General features: G+C 48.3%; 2 protein-coding genes across 6 annotated transcripts in view; one reads left to right on the top strand and one right to left on the bottom strand.

Moving 5' to 3' along the window:
- Positions 1-3,767: 3,767 nt before the first annotated feature.
- On the bottom strand, positions 3,768-7,993 carry map10 (microtubule associated protein 10). Its single transcript, XM_038800508.1, has one exon. The coding sequence runs from the start codon at positions 7,800-7,802 to the stop codon at positions 4,980-4,982; it is 2,823 nt and encodes a 940-aa protein (XP_038656436.1). The 5' UTR covers positions 7,803-7,993; the 3' UTR covers positions 3,768-4,979.
- A 229-nt stretch (positions 7,994-8,222) lies between these two features.
- The window catches only part of LOC119967679 (signal-induced proliferation-associated 1-like protein 2), a 651,675-nt gene continuing 636,772 nt past the window's right edge, over positions 8,223-23,125 (top strand). For all 5 annotated transcript variants that reach the window (XM_038800505.1, XM_038800501.1, XM_038800504.1 and 2 more), the window contains exon 1: positions 8,223-8,444. The gene's annotated coding sequence lies outside the window, so the exon portion shown is untranslated. The remainder of the gene's footprint in view (positions 8,445-23,125) is intronic.

The following is a 23,125-nucleotide window of genomic DNA, read 5'->3' on the forward strand; positions in this document are numbered from 1 at the left end:
GACTTCTTGTTTGAAATAGGCTGGGGTCTCTGGAGCGAAGAACTGCACAAGGTCACCTCTACATGCGCAAGGCTAAGCCTAATGTAGCTTAAAGTGGTACACAGATCCCACTTAACCAGAACCCCAATGAGCAGGTTCTTCCAGAGGTGGAGGATAGATGTGAACGGTGCTAAGGAGGCCTGGCCAACCATGCCCACATGTTCTGGTCTTGCCCCAGACTTGCCGGGTACTGGACAGCCTTCTTTGAGGCAATGTCCAAAGTGGTGAGGATGAGGGTGGAGCCATACCCGAGAGTGGCAGCCTTCAGGGTATAAGAACAGCCAGTTCTCTCGATGGGGAGGAGGGCCGACGCCCTTGCCTTCGCCTCCATAATCACCCACTGGAGAATCCTGCTCGGCTGGCGGTTAGCAGCACCACCCAAAGCTGCAGAATGGCTGGCACACCTGTCGGAATTTCTCCAAATGGAGAAAATTAAATTCGCCATCCGAGGGTCGGAAGGAGGCTTTCAAAAAACGTGGGAGCTATTTACTCGGTTTTTACAAGACCTGTTTGGAGCCAACAAATAGGAAGCCAAAGATCAAGAGGGAGTAGCCACGGCACAGTAAGGAATGAGGGGAGGGGGAAGAGGGGGGTATGGGGAACATGGAACTCAGCAAAACCCAACAAAGGAACCTGGAGACACAAATGGGAGTGGGGAGGGGGTGAGGGCAACAACAACCTTCACCAAAAAGAAGAAAAGCAATGGGAAAACTGGTGGGGAATGTAACACAGGGGACCACAATTACCATGGCAAACACTGCAAGGAATAAAAAAGGGAAAACGGCAATGTACTTATGTAAATAGTCAAAACCGATCTTGATGTAAATAGTTCTAGTTTTGCTTCTGATATATTTTCCTGTTACTCCTATTGTTTGTTCATATTTATATTTGTTTGGTATACTAAAACCTGAATCAAAAACACTTATAATATGTCACTATCTGTTCAAGATATTTTCCTTTACATAAATTATTGTTGTTTGCAGAGCTCCAGATATTGCATAAGGCCAGGTTCAAAGAAGTGGAGCTGGTTGCATATGAGTGACGAAGTTGCATAAGTCTGACAAAGCCTTGGCTGTAAAATGTATCATATGAACTTTCAGTGGACTTTATAAACAGAGGCATTGACTATCTATATTATATGAAACAGTTTGACTTCACTGTGACTATGACTCCCAATTCTGGGCACCGAAGAATGTGAGGGGAAGGGTTAAAGTTGGGGGGGGTGGGGTGGGGGAAGTAAGGTGCACAGAAACAGAAGCACGAGGTACCATGATTTCTCTCCTTCACCCTGGTAGATTGAATACACTGCTGCCACTGTGCTTTGGTGGTAGATGTAGTGAATGGGGGTGAATGGAATAGCAAACTGGCTGCTTTGTTCTGAATGATGTTGAACTTGAGTGTTGTTGGAGTTGCACTTATCCAGTCAGTGGAGAGTATTCCATTACAATCATGACTTGTGCCTTGTAGATGGTGGACAGATTTTAGGGAGTTAGGGGGGTGAGCTACTTGCTACATAATGTCCAGCTTCTGACCTATTCTTGTCGCCACAGTATTTGTATGACTGATCCAGTTCAGTTTCTGGTCAACGATAACCTCCCAGGATGTTGATAGTGGAGTATTCAACAATGATGTTAAGGGAGATTGAATGTTAAGGGAAGATGGTTGGATTCTCTCTTGTTGGGGGGAGATGGTCATTGCTTGGAACCTGTGTGGTGTGAATGTTGTTTGCTGCTTATCAGCTCTAGCCTTAATGTTATCCAGGTTTGGCTATAATAAAAAAGCTGAGTGCCTTGGCGGAACCCAAACTGAGTGTCAGTGTGCAAGCTGTTTCTGAGTTAAATGCCATCTGATAGCACTATCAACGGCCCCTTCCATCTCTTTACTGATAATTGAGAGTAGACTGATATGGTGATAAATGGCCAGGTTGGATTGGTCTTGCTTTTTGGGCACAGGACATACCTGGGCAATTTCCACATTGCCGGGTAGATGCCAGTGTTATAGTTGTACTGGAACAGTTTAGCTGTGGGTGCAGTTAGTTTTGGGGTACAAATTGCTAGGATGTTGTCAGGGCATATAGCCTTCGCAGTATCCCGTGCCTTCAGCTATTTCGTGGGAGTTCATCGAATTGGCTGAAGACTGATATTTCTGATGCTGGGGATGTCTGGAGGATGTTGAATTGGATTATCGACTTAGCACTTCTGCCTGAAGGTGGTTGCAAATACTTCAGCCATGACTTTTGCACTGATATACTGAGATTCCCCATTATTGAGGATGGGATATTTATGGAGCCTCCTTCTCCAGTTAATTGTCCACCACTACTATTCACAAATGGATGTGGTAGGACTGCACAGCCTCGATATGATTGTGTGCTCGTTTAGCTCTGTCTATTGCACACTGCTTGGCATGTAAGTATTCCTGTATTGTAGTTTCACCAGGTTGACCTCTCAATTTTAGGTCTGTCTGCTGATGTTCCTGGCGTGTTCTCCTGCACTTTTCATTGAATAGGCTTGATAGTAATGTTATAGTGGGGGTATGCCAGGCCATGAAGTTATAGATTGTGGTTGTATACAACTCTGCTGCTGCTAATGGCCCTTAGCACATCATGGACGGCCAGTTCCGAGTTGCTAGTTCTGTTCGAAGTTGATCCCATTTAGCATGGTGGTACTGCCACATGACACGATGGAGGGAATCCTCAATGTGAAAGTGGGATGTCATCTCTAGAAGGACTGTGCAGTAGTCACTCCTACCAATACTTGGTGAGGACAAGATCATCACGAGATAAAGTCATTTTTTCCTTCTTGTTGATTCCCTCCCCAGCTGCCACACACCCAGTCTCACAGCTATGTTCCTCAGGACTCGTGCAGCTTGGCCGTCGTGGTGCTACTAAGCCACTCTTGATACAGTTGGTACCTTTGCCAATTGGAGTGCTTCCTCCAAGGGATGTTTAACATGGAAAAGTTCTGATTCATCAGCTGAGTGGGTGGGATGGGGTAACCAGCAAGATGTTTTCTTCACTACTCCCTTCCGACTCTATACAACTGTGCCACCACCACTGGTGGATGGTGGTGTCTAGGATAGTCTGTAAGGTATGATTCTGAAAATTTGCTGTTCCTTGACTAGTCTGTGGAACAGCTCTCCCAATCAAGCCACAGATGTTGGTAAGGAGGACATTGAAGGGTTGATGGACTGTTGTCGTTTCCGTTGCTTATGTCAATGCCCGGTGGTATTATTTGGATTCATTTAATTTAGATTTTGTAGCGGGTTGACACGACTGAGTGAATGGCTTGCTTGGCCATTTCATAGCACATTTAAGAGTCAACCACATTGCTGTAGGTCTAGAGTCACATGTAGACCAGACCATGGAAAGAAGGACATTAGCAAACCAAAATGGTTCCCCATACGTAACTTTTTCAATTCCACAATTATTAATTGAATTTAAATTTTACCAACTACCATGGTGGGATTTGAATTCCTGTCCCCGGAGCATTAACCTGGGCCTCTAGATTACTAATCCAGTGTCATTACCACTTCACCACTGCCTTCCCCTAGTCCTTCAGGAGTTGCTAACTTGATCACTCGTGTTGCTACTGAGCAAATCTTTGTGATGAATTAAGTCTCCGCCAGGAGTATATTCTGTGTCCTTGCTACCCTCGATGCTCATGGTAAATCAGAGAGTGTGCTGTTTTATAATAGTCGATACAGAGTGTCATGTATATAACAGCCACTGATTTACAATGACTGAAAAAGTCAAATTTCATTTTTATTTCATGGCATTTGGACAATTAAATTCTATTTTCCAGCTTCACCTTAAAAACGTATTCCTCTCAGGGGGCAGAGCTAGCTTTTAGTGCCAGATATGTTTGTACTGCATTATTGACAGTATAAGTAGATTTAGAGCCTTACAAAGCCAAGAAGTAGTTGAGAGGACAGGAAAGCAGAATCTCTGGCCGGAATTATCTGTCCATTCGCGCTGGCGGGATCCTCCAGTCCCATTGCAGTGAATGGAGTTTTGACTGGGTGCCAAATTCTCCATTCTCACTGGCAGCAGTGGTGGGGTGAACTCTGATCGCAGAATCCTGGCCTATAGAACTTATCTATTTAGGGGAAGAAAGTATCTTGATCCGTAGCATATCAGTGTGGGCCGCGACTAGGATTTGGAGACCGGGAACAATGCTCATCAATTTGGTGTAGGTGATAGTCTAGCATCTGTCAAGTGACTGGGTATTGTCCAAGGGGTCAAAACTAGATTTGGACAGTTTGATCATTTTTTTTTTACTAGTCACGTATAAACTAAATTTCAGTTGTCAGCCTTGGTACTCAGTGGTAGTAAACACATCTCGGAATTACAAGGTCATGAGCTCAACTCCCACTCCACAGACTTGAGCATATAATTTAACTGGCAGTGTCAGTGATGCACTAAGGTCAGGCAGCTACAGAGAGAGAAACAGAATTTATGTTCTGGGCCAATGAAGTTTCATCAACTATCTAACATGAATATTCCCAGCATTTTCTGTTATTATTATATATAGAGTCTGATCCAACATTAATTATTTTAAGGGCAGTATGTAGAGGAGGGAGGGGAATTAATGATGCCTTTCTAGGGTTGGAGATACAGGTAGCAATTGCTCAATCTACAGTCGAATAGCTAGAAAATAAAGATGGAAGATAAAGATCTAAACCGGGCAATGGAGGAGATGGATTGAAGGAGAATCGTTTGTGAGGATTCGGAGTTTGAGAAGCAGAACACTCTCAAGTAGAGAGCTAAAACTGCATATCTCTTTATACACCTACTTTGTCATATGTATTATAAACAACATATTGTGCAGATAACATTTACTCATGGGTCAAGAAAAATGTAATGAATTATAACACAATGAAACTATAACAGTTTTAGGAAGCTGAGCATAATAACAAAGTTAGCTCAATAACCAGTGATGGCATCATAAAGTGTATCCAGGAAGTCTGTTGACTATTAATTCAGAAATATGTCTGCACTCATTGACAATTCCCATGGCATCCAGTTCACTCACATTTTCTTTTGCAATATCTGCCGTGTTAATTTCAAGTCCGCTGCAGGCAAGGTCAGACACACTGGATGGTACATACGAACTCACTTGAGATGTTCCTAAGGACTGGCTCCCCTCTAAAGACTTGCATCCAGTTGTTGAGTTTGAAGGTCGGGGGACCTCTGTGCTGACTGGACTGATGTCTAACCTAGAACCCTGCAGGCGATTTGACTCAAGATGTTTCTTGTTTTCTTCTTTATTTGTTGGGTTCAGTATATTTTTGACTTGATTTCCCTCTGTTGAGCTAGCTGTGTCATCAGATAGATTTGAGGCTGCCACTTTCTGATGACTTTTTACAATGTACGTTCCTCTTAAAGATCGAATTGGAGATCGCTCAGATGGTGTTGGTACCATAACTGAATAGTCTTCCCTCTCACTTTGAGCTGCTCTCTGACCATCACCAAAATCTTTGGAAAGGCTAGATTCTGATTCATCGTTAGAATATATACAGGTACGTAGCAGCCTAGTGGATGTTGCCTCTATACCACTACTCACTTTATCTGTATACCTGCTTGTAGGTTCAGAACTGGTAAAGTCATCTGAGAGTCCTGTTGCTTCAGGACTTGTGAAGTCTTCAGAATATTTGGGGTCAGGACTGCCATTATAGCCATTCAAAGAGATCTGTGCATCACAGCTTTCTCCTATTGTTACATCAATTGTAAAGCCAGGATTCTGCCCTGGAGACTGCAGCATGTCCACTACTTCATTACATGTCTCACTGACACTGTGCTCATAATCGTGATTGGATATTTTGGGTAAACTGATGGTTACATCTTTTCCAAAAAGTATCCTGTCATTTGTTTCCTTCTTTGACTTCTGCGAATCAGATAACTCTACGCAATGATTTAATGGTCCCAGAGTTTGAACACACATCTGTTCTTTACTAATAGCACTTTCTGGTTCGGATTTTGCTCCAAAGTTGTTTGTGTATCTATTTTTTTCATTTCTTAGAACCTTTGAATAATGAGGGAAGTCAACACTATTTTGAATAAGCGTTTCAATGTTTTCTTCAAAATGACCACTTTGGAAAGAAAAGGTTCCAGGAAGATGCTGATCATCTTTGAGAAGTGGTAAAGAGCCTCTTTCCCCTTTGCCTTTATAGCATGGTCCAGTAGTCCTTCTCTCTTTCAATTGTCTTTTTCTCAATAACTCCCTTTGATCATGTAATATCAACATATTTGGGTTTGTCTGCTGCAGCCTTAACCGCAAGGTGTGTGTTAATCCATACATCAGCTTTTTTGGATGTTCTGAGTCTTTCTTTGTAGTGGTTTGTTTAGTAGTATTTTCTTTATCAAAACGTTTTAGAGACATTGGATGCTTTAATTTCTCGTTATGCTTTTTAACATTGGAACTGGTAGATCTCGGGCAGTCTGATGCTATTGAGGTAGTCGACTTGTGAAAATTGGATGAGTCATTCTCCAATCCACTGTAAAGCCAAGCAAGCTGAGGATGAATGGCAAGAGGAACCTTTTGAGGAACCTGGTCATGTAACAAAGAAAGCTCTATCAGAAGTGCGTTGAGTAAAGGCAACTGCCTGATATTGCCTGGATCAAGCTGCGGGAGACTTCGTTGTGTATGTGGCTTTAACCTGGATGTCGTTTCTGACCGACTGGAATAATTTAAATTCTGGTGCATTGCTAATGATCCGACTTTATCAGGACCTAGTTCCTCCAGTGGGGCAGACTCTGTCTTCGATTCTACTATGTGTACTTCCATCAATTTTTCTCCGGGTCCACATGTTGACCGGCTGTAGTACATTGGGGGCGGACAAAACACGTTATCTAGGCCCATATCCATACTTTGCCCCCCCATACTTTGTTCCACGTATGCCCCCTTTGCCAGTTTGTTTGGTTTACGTTTTTTCTCCTTTGACATCGCGATGACAACAGGTACTTCACTCTCGCCTATTTGGGCATGGACGAGAGCCTGGTCACCGAGCACCAGATCGGGACTTTTTGCGGAGTGAGATGGAGTTCTCCTGGTAACATGATGCCCGGCCTTCTCACCATCTTCCTCGACCTGCTCCGGCACAGGTGGCTCGTTGGGCAAAACTGGCGATTCCACAGGTTGAAGTGTAAATTCCTCCATGTGTTGCACTCCAACTTTCAAGACTTGGTTCTCTGGAATGTGAGGCAGTAAACCCCCTCCCAAACTCAGGAGTCTGTATCCTACCGAAATGTGGCCGATCTTTTCGCCCATGAGATTACGCAGAGCGTGCAGACCCTTGCTCCCATGCACGGAAGGTATTGCAGTGCTATGCTCCTCAACATCTCGCCTGACTTTCTCCACCCCATCTGCCAGCGAAATCAGGCAACTGCCCAGTAACTTGGGCACCCGAGGGAAGACGTCCAACAGCATGGCGTACAGGGGGGTGTTACTTAAATGGCTGTGCAGGGAGTCCAGGCTGATCTTGAACAGGCAGGACTTCCCTTTGCCGAACGGGATGTCAGAGTTGTCCGGCAGCTGTTCGGGGCCCCCGTTATTCTTACTGCAATCCCAGCTCCGACGCATGCACTCCGCTCGCTCCGGTTCAGTTTGATGGACCAGCAAAGTCGGAAAGTCCAGAAGCCTGAAAGCCACAGCCAGCAAGGGGCCTGGTCCGGGGCCAGTCCAAGGCCTAGGCTCAAGCTGCACGTAATCCACCAGCAACTCCAGTGAAAAGAGCGTCTCTACGGTCGGGGCGTTGGCTGCACTCATACTTAAGTCTTAAAGAAAGGTGAATGGCACGAGATTCAACCCGACTTTCTCTTCATTCCCCCCGGAGAACAATCACTGAAAACATAACAGCTAACTTCGTCTATACAAAAGCTTCGGTGCCGAAACCTTGGTAACGCCGCCTCAAAACCTATGGCGGCACAGCGGTCTGGCGCAGTGTTTGGGGGTTTAATTGTGCATTGCCCTCTGGGAGCTGTAGTCTGTTCCTGAGGCTGCCGACAGCCCAGGAGAAACTACAACTCCCAGCGTGCCTCTGGGCTTCTCCCCAAAGGAATTCATAGCGAGGAAGGGGGAGGGGCGGCGCTCCAGTGACGGTCCTGTCCTGTCTAACCAATTGAGAGCCGAGCAGCCCTGTCCCAGTGGCCCACGGCCAATGGAAGGAGCGTCAGACGGGCGGACAGGAGGCGGGACCTCGGCGTCAGGTTGGGTTGAGGTGCGGGAGAATGTGAAAACTTTCCCAGTCTACTGGCCGGAGGAGGTGGTGCTGAGATCGGAGGCTAAGAGCTGAGTGAAGCGGCAGCGGGAATCAGGGTCGGCTGGCGGTTACATACGATGGAATAGACTGGGACTAAATGAAAGATCTGCTTACATGTCCGGCTCCTGTCCCTAGCGCGGCACCTCCAGGTATATGATTTGGGGGGGACGGGAGGTTGAGGAAGGTGTTAAGCGCCGGCTTGTTGACAAATCATCAGTGTTCTCTTTAAGATGGAGAGTCGATGTTGGAGCCCAGGTTGTGCCTCGCTGGCTCGGTGTGTTGAGGCATGGGCACGGTCTGATACTGTTGGTGGGGTAGGGGGTTCGCACCAGTAGCTACATAGCCTCCTCCCTCGCCCGGTATTAACGCTTTTATCTGTTCACTCCCCTGGTGCCCCTTCTCTTCCCGCCATTCCCAAAGCAAGAGACCCCCCCCCCCCATTCAGAAATACCCCTAGGCGGAACACCCATCCCCCAGAAATGTCACTCCCCACCCCCGGCGTTCTCTCCTGATGTAGGACATTAATCCCTCTTCTTGGAGGCTGTTGTGTGTTCCTCATATAATCTGGCTCAAGAGACTGCAGGAATAACGGGACTTTTCCCTGTTTTTTGGGGACAGGTGCTGCTATCCGTACAGCTGACAGACCAGGGGGTCCAGTTTATTGATGTGTGTACTCCCTTTTGTTCAAACAAAAGGGTTTGTTCCAGAGTCGTTTACCCCCATCCCCCTCCCGCGTAGCAGCTCCTCACTCTCCAATCTGAAAGCCTGCAAAATCCACCGGACCTGGGATGCAAAATATCCAAGTATTTCGTTGTTGATTGTTCGATCGAAACTTGGAAGTAGAGACGTATGTTTCAAAGAGCGTGTGACCCGGTGACCCACTGAGATTCCAATTGCGCATACCCTTGTTTTTTTCTGGAAGTTGAAGGCATCGGTTGATATGTTTTGAAATTGGTTAGACTGCTGTATTTTTCCCTGCCACCTAGCTTTGTCCGCTAGATGGCTTTGAATTACAACACAGTCGTCGGATTTTTGAGTTGAATATGCACCAGAATACTTCCCGCATGGATATCATTTTCTTTAGTGATCAGCAGTGTTTACTGATTCTGCACCTTTTAACGCACTTTGACAAGTACAACGTAAAACAGGACACAACTATGATCAATCTTTCGAGTTGACTGTGGGCAGCAAGTGTTAATATAAACATATTTTCTTAAAAACTGTGAACTTGTCAAAAAGAAAAACGGACATTGCGGTGGATTTCATGTTGTTGATCAGTGCTCACTTTAACTATAGTAGATTTTGTGAAAATATTAATATCGTACATCATCTTTAGAAAGATGTTTTTTTATTAGGACCGACTAGGTAACTTATTGCATTATCTGCAACCAAAACATCCCTCCAAAGCTTGTAAAGATTACACTGTCGCTGACCATGAACAATGTAATCGATCACATTCCCTGCTTATTTAACTAATTGTGTCAGAGTGTATGTTTAATAAATATTTTCAATTCCGTTCAGCTGAGCAACCGCACGGGGTATGTCTGATATAATTACGATTTCTGCAAAATTTGGTCCTTGAATGCATTATAGTCCTCGCGGCAACGTTTGGCGGAGTAACCTTGTCGAGGCGTTTTTCTCTTTACGGAAGGGTATGGGTTAACGGCCTGGTTTCTTAACATGATATAATGGTAGTAAGTTGGACATAATATTTACAACGTTTTTATGTTAAAGGCAATACTTGAGTATTTAAAAAAAAAATTAAGCATCTGACACATTTTCAATGCTTTTTAGCATGTGACAAGGATGTAAAAAACGGATCCGATGCTTTAGGCTAAAACCATTTCATATAGTTCTGAGTACTCTGTACCTCTGGTAATGTAGTATATATATATATATATATATGATGCTGTTTGACATTATTTTTAAAAGTGAGTGGGCAGGAGTTAATGGTTTTATAACTCAGAATATTAAAATATAGCATTTGAAAGATAAATTTTGCTTACTTTGGGCAAGTACATTATTTAACAAGTTATTGGTCAGAGTGAGTGTACATACATACACTATAACCAAAACCAAAGAGTTTGGCAGAAATTATCCACGTTAACATTTCATTTATAATGTAATGGTAAATTGCTAATGCAGGGAAACTTATGTAGAATTACTAGAATACAGACGAGTTTTGAATGAACATCTAGATGTAACAAATCTTGCAGGGCACTAGAGTACTGAAATGAAAATATGCCTTTCAGAAAACTATTTCCAGTTATTTTTTCAACCATCATTGACCTTTTGATGTAGTGTCAAAAGTAAAGTAGGCTCTACCGTACAATTTTTTAAAATTTCAGTGCAACAGCTGTTGAAAAATTGGTCCGTGCTGAAGGGGAGGAGGTTATCCTTCATGTTCTACTGGCCTTGACTAAGCTCAGTCTTCAGACTTAAAAGTTGTCAGGGCAACAGTTGATTATTTCCAGTCTTCAGTGAATGGAATCATGCTTTGAAACTGTGTTGTTAATGATGGCAACTGTGCTATGGGCAGAATAAATGCATCTTGTCCTGTGACATTAATTCTTTAATTTGGCAGGATTAGATGTTTTTAAAAAAAAGTATCAGTAATCATATCGCAATGTCTAAAGACAGCTAAAATTGTGACAGTGTTAAATGAGATGTGTGGTGTTATGCAGCAGAAAGTTGCTTCAAGTGTGGATTGTGTCAGTCTGTTTTATCTTCTCCTGGGTAATAATAGCCGTAGACCTTGAAACTGGCAAAGCAAAAATGATCCAGTGGACTAATTGTGATGTACTATACATCAGGACAAGCTGCAATTTCAGTGGTAAAGCTGCACTGAATGGGCTTTGTAGTTTCTTTTGGCTGTTTAATCTGAACATTTGTACTACTTCCAAGCAGTAATAGAATCCCTACAGTGCAAAAGGAGTCTACACTGACCCTCTGAAAGAGCACCTTGCCTAGCCCCACTCCCATGCCTATCCCCATAATGCCACCTGGGACACAGAGAGTGGAGAAATGTTTGGAGGCGCAGATCCGAAAGATCTGATGTTGGTGATGTTGGTAGTATTGGAGGCAGAGGTGGGGCTCTCAGGAGATGTTTGCAAGACATTGAGAACAGAAGTGGATGAGCAGGAGTGAGTGCCATGAGGTACGTTTTGAGGATGCTGGTGGCGGAGGTTGGATAAGGGCCCCCTTGGAGTATTCTGAATGCACAGGTCTCTGAGGCAGAAGCCTAGAGCAGAGGAGCCGCCACGGGCGGTGATCATGAGGCTCCATAAGTTTGTGGAGAAAGAGAAGATCTGCAGTAAGCCAGGGAGAAGCACAACTGTGAAGGGGAGGGGGGGGGAAACAAGATCCGAATATACCAGAATATTGGAGCTGAGCTGGCAAAATGCCGTGTGGGGTTCAACAAAACCAAGGCGGTGTTATATCGACACAGATCAGGTTTGGGATGCTCTACCCAACAGAGCTTATGGTGATGTATGAAGGCCGGGAATACTATTTTGAGACCCCAAAAGCGGCCAATAACTATCGTGGAGCATAAACTGGGGGAAAGAACTGAACAATTCTGGGCTAGCACTTTGAAGTAATTGGGAGGGGGATGTTCTTTTCCACAAACACATTATCACCGCCCGTGGCGGCTCCTCTGCTCTAGGCTTCTGCCTTTTCCTCCAATGTGGAGGTGAGATTTGGGCAGGAAATGCTGGTGAATGGAAATGAGGTGGGGGAGAAGGCCGAGAGAGGGGGGGGGGGCGGTTGGTGACCGGTGACCAGTCAAAATATCTTGCGTCTTTGCTTACCTTAGGAGCTAGGAGTTGGAGGTGGTCTTTCTGCAGGAGACGCACCTCCGTGTGAAGGACGTTGCGCAAGAAAGTCAAGGAACGGTTGCCACCGCCCGGAGAACCCCTGCAAGGACCCTCTCAAGACAAACTTTATCTTCTCCAACCTAAGAAACCCGCCATTTCATTGATCCAAGCCTCCACAAGAGCAAGAGCCTTCTCTGGGCTACCAAGGAGGCAAAGGCCAGAACTCCGGCCTCTTTCGACTCCTGCACTCCCGGATCCTCCAATACCCCAAATAACGCTATTCCACAACTCGGTTTTACCCGAGTGTCCAAGACCTTGGACGTGACCTTCCGGGCACGCCCAGATCATATGGGCGTGATTTGCTGGGCTCCCCGAACACCTCGCACATCTGTCCTCCGCCCCAAAAAACTTACTCATCCTCACCCCTGTCAGCACCTGTGTAAGACTTTAAACTGGATCAGGCTGAGCCTGGCGCGAGATGAGGAGGAATTGAAACCCCCCCCCCCCCTCCTCCCGACTGCGCTCCAAGAGCAGTCTTTTAACCCTTGGGGTGTTATTGGCCCACACAAATCCCATGATACTCTTGCTCACACGCTTGAAAAAGGGATGAGGATAGGCAGGCACTGAAACATGAACAAAAACCGAGGGAGGACCGTCATCTTGACAGACTGCACCCTACCCGCTAGGGGGAGCGGAAGCATGTTCCATCTCTTAAAGTCCTCCTCCATCTGGTCCACCAGCCACGCCAGATTGAGCCTATGCAATTCCCCCAGCTCTTGGCCACCTGAATACCCAAATACGGAAAACTCCTCTCCACCATCTTGAGCGGCAGCTCCTCCAACCTCTTTTCCTTGGCCCACATATGCACCACAAAGAGCTCGCTCTTCCCAACATTAAGCTTCTGCCGCGAGAAGTCTCCAAACTCCCTGAGGGTCTGTATAACCTCCCCCATCCCCTCACCGTGTCTGTAATATATAAAAGCAAATCATCCGCATATAGTGAGACGCGGTGCCCCCCCCCCCCCCCCCCCCCCCCCAAACCAAGCCCCTCCAGCTTCTAGATTCCCTCAGCGCCATGGCCAATGGCTCAATCGCCAAAGCAAACAGCAGGGGGGACAGAGGGCACCCCTGCCTCGTTCGACGATATAGTCTAAAGTACTCTGACCTCAACCGGTTCATTGATACGCTCGCCACCAGGGCCTGGTATAACAATTTAACCCACCCTATGAACCCCTCTCCAAACCTACCCTGCACCTCCCACAGGTACTCCCACTCCACCCGGTCAAAGGCCTTCTCCGCGTCCATAGCCGCCACCACCTCTGCATCCCTCCCCTCCGAGGGCATCATGATCACATTCAGAAGCTTCCGCACATTTTCATTCAACTGCCTTCCCTTCACAAATCTTTTCTGATCCTCATGTATCACTCCTGGGACATAATCCTCAATCCTAGTGGCCAGGACCTTCGCCAACAACTTGGCATCCGCATTAAGGAGTGAAATCGGCCTATACGAGCCACACTGCAGCGGCTCTTTGTCCCACTTGAGAATAAGCGAGATCAGAGCTCTCGACATCGTCGGGGGAAGACTTCCTTCTTCTCTCGCCTCGTTAACAGTGCTCAACAGCAACGGAGCCAACAGTTCCGAAAACTTCCTATAAAATTCAACCCCCCCACCTCCCCCCACCTCCGGAGGCTCTGATTTGTACAAGTTCTCATAAAAGTCCCTAAAGACCTCATTTATTCTGACTGGACTCTGCACCGTATTCCCTCCCTTGTCCCTGATTCCATCAATTTCCCTAGCCATCTCCTTCTTCTGCAGCTGATGCGCCAGCATCCGACTCGCCTTCTCCCCATATTCATACGCTGCTCCTTGTACCTTCCTCCACTGGGCCTCAGCTATCCCCATCGTCAACAAGTCAAACTCTGTTTGGAGGCTCCGGCGCTCCTTCAACAGCCCCTCCTCGGGGGATTCCACATGTCCTGTCCACCCTAAGTATCTCTCCTACCAATCTATCCCTCTCCCTGTTCTCTCTGTGAGCCCTGATGGAGATCAGCTCTCCTCTAACCACTGCCTTCAGCGCCTCCCAGACCATACTCACTGAGACCTCCTCATTGTCATTGGCCTCCATATACCTCTGAATACACCCCCGGATCCGCCCACAGACCTCATCATCCGCCAATAATCCCACGTCCAAGCGCCACAACGGGCACTGGCCCCTCTCTTCTCCCAACTCCAGCTCCACTCAATGCGCGGCGTGATCCGAAATCGTGATGACCGAGTACTCCATCCCCTCTACTCTTGGGATCAGTGCCCTGCTCACCACGAAAAAGTCTATCCGTGAATAGGCCTTATGCACGTGGGAAAAGAAGGAGAACTCCCTTGGCCTAGCAAACCTCCACGGATCCACTCCCCCCATCTGATCCATAAACCCCCTCAGGACCTTGGCCGCAGCTGGCCTCTTACCCAACCTAGACCTAGACCGGTCCATTGCTGGGTCCAGTACCATCGCATACCGGCCCCCTTTATCCGCCACAATGCCCACCGCCTTGAAAGTCACCCGCTTGCTCACCAAAATTGCTACACCCCCTGTTCTTTGCGTCCAACCCGGAGTGAAAGACCTGCCCTACCCATCCCTTCCTCAGCCTGGTCTGATCCGCAACTTTCAGGTGCATCTCCTGTAGCACAGCTACGTCTGCCTTCACTCCCTTTAAGTGCGCAAATACCTGGGCCCTCTTGACCGGCCCATTTAGGCCTCTCACATTCCACGTGATCAGCCGGATCGGGGGACTCCCACCCCCGCTGCCTACTAGCCATCTCCTTTTCTGGGCCAGCCACGTGCGCACGTCTCCCGCTCCTTCCAGCCCCCAGGGTGGCGGCTCCCCGCCCCGACTCTCCCTATTATCTCCAGCTCCCCCTTGGTCAATACAACAGCAACCCAGTACCACCCCCCCTTCCGCACCCCATTGCACTCCTGTAAGTCAGCTGACTCCTGCTGACCCTGGCCGCTCCACCCTCTGCCACCGATCCATGCAGAATTCCCTCCTAAAACCCCGCCTCCACACCCCTTGCAAACCAATGTGGACTCCAATCCAATACCGCCTCCCTGCGTCCGGCCCCGCCCCTCTCTTTCCGTGGGAAAAGAAAACCCGCGCTCCCACTCCGGGCTGACCCCGCCCTCTATGGCGCAGCTCCATTCTCCTTCAACCTCCCCCATCCCCAGAGGCCCAGGGTTCCCGACCCCTTCTCCCCCCACCGAATGCGAGGAACAACCCCTCCCAGATCAGTGCCCGCACAGAAAAAAAAAGAAACACAAATATCACCCTCTCCCACTCCACAACGTCCCCCAAAACATGCTACAGACCACTAATTTGAGTCCAGCTTCTCATTTTTGATAAAGGTCCACGCCTCGTCCAGCGTATCAAAATAGTGGTGACGGTCCTGATATGTGACCCACAGTCGCGTGGGCTGCAACAGCCCAAACTTCACCCCCTCGCCTTGGGCCGATTGAATCCTGCCGTCTTCTTGGCCAGCTCTGCGCTCCAGTCCTGGTAAATGCGAATTTCAGCATTCTCCCACCTGCTGCTCCGCTCCTTCTTCGCCCATCTCAAGACGCACTCCCTGTCGGTGTAACAATGAAACCTCACCACCACAGCTCTCGGCGGCTCATTCGCCCTCGGTTTCCTCGCCAGAACTCTGTATGCCCCATCCAGCTCCAAGGGCCTCCGGAATGCTCCCGCGCCAATCAGCATGCTCAGCATCGTGGCTACATAAGCCCCAGCATCCGACCCCTCCGCACCTTCTGAGAGACCCAGAATCTGCAAATTCTTCCTTCTCGACCTGTTCTCCAGATCCTCGAATTTCTCCTGCCACTTTTTATTGAGCGCCCTGTGCTCCTCCACTTTCACCGCCAGGCCCAGGATCTCGTCCTTGTTATCAGAGGCTTTCTGCTGCACCTCTTTAATCGCTGTCCCCTGCATCCTCTGGGTCTCTACCAGCCTTTCTATCGATGCCTTCATAGGGGCCAACATCTCTGCCTTCAATTGCGCAAAGCAGCTTCGTAGAAACTCTTGCTGCTCCCGCGACCATTGAGCCCACGCTGCCTGGTCTCCGCCCGCCGCCATCTTGCTTTTTCGCACCCGTTCTCCTCTCTTCTCTAATGCCCCTTTTTTGACCGCACCGCTCCTGTACCACTCCATACAGTGCCTTGCTGCCGTCTTCCCATACCGGGAATCGTCAACCAAGTGCCGCTGGGGCTCCTTAAAAGGGCCCAAAAGTCCGTTTTCGGCGGGAGCTGCCGAATGTGCGACCTACCCAGGCATAGCCGCAACCGGAAGTGAAAACAGGGTTTGTGAGTGCAAAGGAAGTGAGGGACCCGGGTGGGAGATATGCGATTGTGAGTGGGGTATTAGAAGGGACGCCGGTGGTGTTGGTGAATGTGTATGCAACGAATTGTCATGATGTAGTTTGTTGGCAGATAGAGGGGTTTCTGACTACCCGTAAGTGCAGGCTGTGATTAAAGATTATGTAGAATTGAACCAAAATGGGGAGGTGTCAGCGGCCACCTATTGGGAAGCGCTAAAAGGTCTCCTCCAGCGCCCTCATCTTTGCGAAGCTCCCTTCCAGGAACAAGTCGCCCATCCTTCCCAATGCTGCCCTCCACCACGCTCAACCCGCCATCCATCTTCCCCGGGACAAATCGGTGGTTGTCACATATTGGGGACCAGACCGACGCTCCCACTGCCCCCGCATGCTTCCTCCATTGGCCCCAAATCCGCAAAGGCTCCACCACTATAGGGCTGGTGGAGTACCTGGCCGGCGGGAGCAGCAGGGGAGCCGCGACCAGGGCTGCCAAGCTGGTGCCCCTGCATGAAGCAGCCTCCACCCACTCCCAAACCGACCCCGTACCCACCATCCATTTCCTTATCATGGCTATGTTAACCGCCCAGTAGTAGTTGCTGCGGTTCGGCAACGCCAGCCCCCCCTCCGGTTCCGTTCCATCATCCCCCTCTTTACCCGCGGGACTTTCCCGCCCAAACAAATCCCAGGATGATTTTATTGATTCTTTTAAAGAAGGACCGCGGAATGAAAATAGGGAGACACTGAAAAATAAACAGGAATCTCGGGAGGATCGTCATCTTCACTGTCTGGGGCAGCACGGTGGCGCAGTGGTTAGCATTGCTGCCTACGGCGCTGAGGACCTGGGTTCGAATCCCGGCCCTGGGTCACTGTCCGTGTGGAGTTTGCACATTCTCCCCGTGTCTGCGTGGGTTTCACCCCCACAACCCAAAGATGTGCAGGGTAGGTGGATTGGCCACTCTAAATTGCCCCTTAATTGGAAAAAAAAATAAATAATTGGGTACACTAAATTTATAAAAAAAAAAAAAATCCTGTCTGTACTCTCCCCACTAGTGACAGCGGGAGTGCATCCCACCTCCGAAACTGGCTCCTCATTTGCTCCACCAGCCTGGACAAGTTCAACTTATGCATCTTACTCCAGTCGCGCGCCACTTGTATCCCTAGATACCTAAAACTTTCCCCAACCAACCTAAATGGTAGCTCCCTCAGCCTATTCTCCTGACCCCTCGCCTGCACCAGAAACATCTCGCTTTTTGCCATGTTCAACTTGTAGCCTGAAAAACGGCCAAACTAGGATTTCCATAATCCCATCTATCTCTGCCGCTGGATCTGACGCATACAAAAGCAGGTCGTCCGCGTAGAGCGAGACCTTGTGTTCTATCCCCCCCCCCTGACCATTCCCTTCCATCCCCTTGCCGCTCTCGGAGCAATTGCCAGCGGTTCTATGGCCAACGCAAACAGCAGTGGAGAGAGGGAACATCCCTGTCTTGTCCCGTGGTGTAGTCTAATATACTCAGATGTTGTCCTGTTCGTCCTTACACTAGCCTCTGGGGCCTGATATAGCAGTTTAACCCAGTCCACAAAGCCCTCTCCAAACCCAAACCGTCCCAGCACCTCCCATAAAAAGTCCCACTCCACCCGGTCAAAAGCCTTTTCGGCATCCATTGCCATCACTAGCTTCACCTCTCTGCCCTCCGGGGGCATCATAATCACATTGAGTAGCCTTCTTGGATTGGCTACTAGCTGCCTGCCCTTAACAAACCCCATTTGGTCCTCCACAATCACGTCCGGTACGCAGTATTCGATTCTGGACACCAGGATCTTGGCCAGCAGTTTAGCGTCTACATTAATCAGAGGGATTGGCCTATATGACCCACAGACCTCCGGATCCTTACCCCGTTTTAATAGCAGCGAGATAGTGGCTTGCGATATCGTCGGGGGTAGCACCCCATTGTCCCTCGCCTCGTTAAACACCCTAACCAGCACCGGTTATACCCAGTATACCCGCAAACATTTTGTAGAATCCCACTGGATACCCATCCGGCCCCGGGGTTTACCCGACTGCATGGTCTTCAGGCCCCCCATTACTTCTTCAGCTCTAATCGGGGCCCCCAGCCCCTCTACTATCCCCCTGCCCACCTTTGGAAAGGTCAGCTCATCTAAGAAGCGCCTCATCCCCTCCGGCCCCGTGGGGGGTTCTGAAGTATACAGCTTACTGTAAAAGTCCCTGAAATCCCTGTTCAGTCCTGCCGGGTCTCCCACCCGGTTCCCTGCCCCGTCCACTACCGTCCCTATCTCCCTGACCACCTCCCTCTTCCTAAGTTGCTGTGATAATACTAAATTTTGCAGTCCAGAGGTAATCAGCAGTCGAACACCCGATAACTTCAAAGAGCCGTTTTTATTCACCGTGGGGCTGCAACACAGAGTTACAGCAAGTGAAAAAGCAAACTTCTCTTAGTTACAGTTGGCTATATATTCTTACAAAACCCATCAAGCTTTCAATTATTAGTGATACAATTAGCTCATTACGCCCCTCCTTTATGTAATTATTTTCTTCCCATCATTAGTAATACAGTTAGTTTCATAACATAGTAATTCTTTATCAAAAAGTCCTAAGGAGTGAATCTTCCCCCGGCTGTGTTTCGTTCCCACCACAGATTCTCACAGACAGTCAAGGTCGTGATAACGCCTTCTCACAGGAACAATTCATTTCACAAAGCTGGTATACAAACTTGACATTCCATTTCCCATCAAGCTCTGATTCTAACTTGAGCCAAACTCTCAGCTGTGCAAGCATTCTGATGACTTTCTCCCCATACTCAAACACTGCGCCCCTGGCCTTTCTGAGTTGCTCTACGGCCTTCCCAGTGGATAGCACTCCCAGCTCCGCTTGCAGTCTCCGTCGTTCCCTAAGTAGCTCTGCCCTCGGGGAGTCTGCATATTCCCTATCCGTCTGTGTCATCTCCTGCACCAGTCTGTCCATCTCTGCCCTATCCGTTCTGTCCCAATGGGCTCGGATTGAGATCAGTTCCCCTCTCACCACCGCCTTCAGCTCCTCCCAGAGCACCGCTGCTGAGACTTCCCCTGTATCGTTGACCTGCAGGTAGTCCTGCATGTATTTCCCCACTCTCTCACACACCCTCTCCTCTGCCAACAATCCCACCTCTAACCTCCATTGTGGGCACTGGTAACTTTCTTTGCAGACCAGCAGGTCGACCCAATGTGGAGCATGGTTCGAAATAGTGATCGCCGAGTATCCCTCACCCCCTCCAAAAAGTCCCTACTCACAATAAAGAAGCCAATACGAGAATAAACCTTGTGAATAGAACGAGAACTCCTTCCCCGTCGGCCGGCTGATTCTCCAGGGGTGTACCCCCCTCATTTGTTCCATGAACCCTCTCGGTTCTCTTGCCATTGCTGGGACCCTGCCCGTTCTGGAGCACGACCGGTCGAGGTCGAGGACTGTATTAAAGCCCCCACCCATAATCAACTTGTGCGAATCCAAGTCGGGGGTTTTCCCCAGCAGCCTTTTGATGAAATCTACATCATCCCAGTTTGGAGTTTAAACATTCGCTAGGACCACCTTCACCCCCTCAAGCTGTGCTGTCCGCCTCAAACTTAACCCGATTGTTAATCATGATCGCGACCCCTCTGGTCTTAGCGTCAAGCCCCGAATGGAAGACCTGGCTAACCCAGCCCTTCCGTAATCTAATCTGGTCCGCCACTTTCAAATGCGTCTCCTGCAGCAACATAACATCTGCCTTCAGAGCCTGTAAGTGCGCGAACATATGTGTCCTCTTGACTGGCCCGTTTAATCCTCTAACATTCCAGGTGGTCAGTCTGGTTGGAGCCCCCCCCCCCCCACAAAAACGTTACGCCGATCAGCCATCCCCCTTCTTGGGTCCACCCCTGCCCTTGTGCCGCACCTCCCTGATCTGCCTCTTGGCAGCTCCCACCTCCGACCCCTTCCCTGGTTCAGTTCCCTACCTCGTCAGCAGATCATCCCTCCCCCCCTCCAGCAACAACCCCTTGTAAAACCCCCCCCCAAATCCACCTCCCCAGAACAGCTCTGTTCGAGCTATCGCTCTGGGACCGAGACAGAGAGAAAACAAACAAAGAACAAAGCAACATTCCCAGAAGAAAAAAAAAGCAAAGAGAAACCGAACAGCCCCCCAGCATCCAACAACTTAAATTTTAACTATCACTTTGGCTTTAACTTTAAAACTTTCACACAGGAAAACAGAAATACAAGAACGCCCCCAGTTTTAAATAAAAGAGCATGCCGAAAGACATTGCTAACACGAAGGGCAATCTGTGAACAACTGCAGACATCCCTTAGTACACTCTAACTTGAGTCCATGGGTCCTCAGTTCGGCACCAGTCCATGCCCCTTAGCGAAGTCCAACACTTCCTCCGGGTCGTCAAAATAATGTTCCTGTTCCCGGTATGTAACCCAAAGCCGCGCTGGGAAAAGTAGCCTGAACTTGACTTTTTTTAAACAGAATCTCTTTAATTTATCTGTAGGCTGCCCTCCTCCTGGCTCAGATCCTGATAGATGCGCAGGACACTGTTGTTCCATGAGCAGCTCCTCGTGCTCTTGGCCCACTGTAGAACCCGCTCCTTGTCCACGAACCTATGGAACCTGACCACCATCGCCAGGGGGGGGCCTCGCCTGCACTCTGTGTGCCCTGTCCAGCTCCAACGGACGGGGGATGAAATCATCCCCCACCAGCGTCTGCAGCATGTCTGCCACATATGCCTTGGCATCCTCTCCCTCGGCCCCCTCCGGGAGCCCAATGATTCTCAGATTCTGCCAGCGAGACCTATTTTCCAGGACCTCCAGCTTGTCCATCAGCCTTGCTTGCTGCTCCTTCAGCTTACTAATTTCCACGTCCGCTACCGTTTGGAAATCCGCCTGCTCTTCCACTGTCTTCTCCAGTGCGTGGACCTTCTTATCCTGAGCATCCAGCCTCTGGCCAAGTCTCTCCACCGCTTTCTGGAGCGGTTCCAAATTATCCCGCTTCAGTGCTGCGAAGCTCTCTTTCATGACCTGCAGCATGTTGTCCAGTGCTGCCTGGACTGTCCTTTCTGTGGCCCGTTCCACACCACCTTTGTTCAGCCCCTTCTTCGCCTGTTTTCGCTCCCTTCTGCTCCTTAAGTCCATACAACTTTGTATGGATTCAGATCTAGAGTGCTATTGTTTTTCACTCCAGCGCTCAAAAGTTCAAAAAAGTCGGGGAAAAAGGTCTTAAAGTCAGACCGGAGCGAGAGCCACCAAATGTGCGACTTATTCCCTCATAGCCGCCACCGGAAGTCCCCTATGAAAAACCTTTTCAAGCAGTGAGTGTTTGAGATCTGGATTGCACTGCCTGACTGTAGTGGAGGAGGGATCAATTGAGACTTTCAGAAGGGAATTGGATCATTATTTGAAAAAGGAAAAATATTTGCAGGGTACAGGAAAATGCCCTTGTCCTTCTAGTTGGCTGTAGTTATGAATTTGGAAGATTCTGTCTGAGGAACATGTGGTGAATTCCTTCAGTACATCTTGTAGACGGTAATACTGTACTATTATTGTGTGTCAGTGGTGGAGAGCGCGAATATTTGTGAATGGGGTACCAATCAACCAGGCTGTTTTCTTCTGGTGTCAAATGTCTTGAGTGCTGTTGAATCATCGCCATGAACCTCCTGAAAGAGAAGTTTATATAGGTAACCATAACCAAAGTCACAAAAGTTTCAATTGCCTACAGCCCCCAATATATTCTCCTGGTACTTATAAGGTAACTGCAAAGCTTGGCCCATTTCTATGACAAAGGCCTACAATTGATTCTACTCCCAAAATAGTTGTTAGGAACCACAATAGTTACATAACCCAGATTGGTATTAAATAGTCAAATATTAAATAGTTGCTTGATATCATGCTAATGTCTGTTGTCCGGGCAACACCTTAACTACCAGTTTTGATTTGGTCCTGACTAGATCCACCAGAAATTGCTGATTAAAGTGTTTGCCTTGTGGTGCATTAAACTATGGGTGTAATTGAGCAGAAAAGTTTCTCTGTAATTTGTGGTGGGTTTTGCTAGGAGTTTCCCACTGGCTGAGCCGGTGAGTTCCCCACTGCTATCTAATGACACTTAGTCACATTTCGGGGCTCTGGCGAGTTTATCACTGGTTTAACCTATACTTAGGGCATGATTTTGAGTCTGCATTGCGCTTGAGCAAGAGCACAACGCGGCTGGTAGATCCCGCAAGAGGCCTGTCGTGGGCTTGTCGGCAGCCTTCATGTCTCATGGGATCTATCCAAGTGCCTTGGAGTGTTAGAATCTGAAGCACACTCAAATAGGGTGTGACCTAAGTAGGTTTTAAACTGAATGGCCCAGTAAAATGTTTGAGGGCATTTGCCCATCTTAAGAACCTAAACTCTGATGTTGCCTTCTTGCAGGAAGCCCACTTGCAGGTCAAGGGCCAGACCAGTTTATGTAAGAATTAGGATTGGCAAGTTTTTCACTCCAGTTTTAATGACGGGGCCAGTGGTAATTAATAAGAGAATTCAATTCTCCTCCTCTCTAATTATAGTCAACGCTAATTGTCATTATATTATTGTGCGTGGCTCTCTAATGAAAGCTCCATCAGGCATGGTTAATGTCCATGCCCCTAACTGAG

This window comes from Scyliorhinus canicula, chromosome 6 (genome assembly GCF_902713615.1).
Source record: "Scyliorhinus canicula chromosome 6, sScyCan1.1, whole genome shotgun sequence".
NCBI classification, from domain to species: Eukaryota; Metazoa; Chordata; class Chondrichthyes; order Carcharhiniformes; family Scyliorhinidae; genus Scyliorhinus; species Scyliorhinus canicula.

Coding starts and splice junctions, on each gene's coding strand:
- map10 (XM_038800508.1), bottom strand. CDS start 7,802: ATGAGTGCAGCCAACGCCCCGACCGTAGAGACGCTCTTTTCACTGGAG.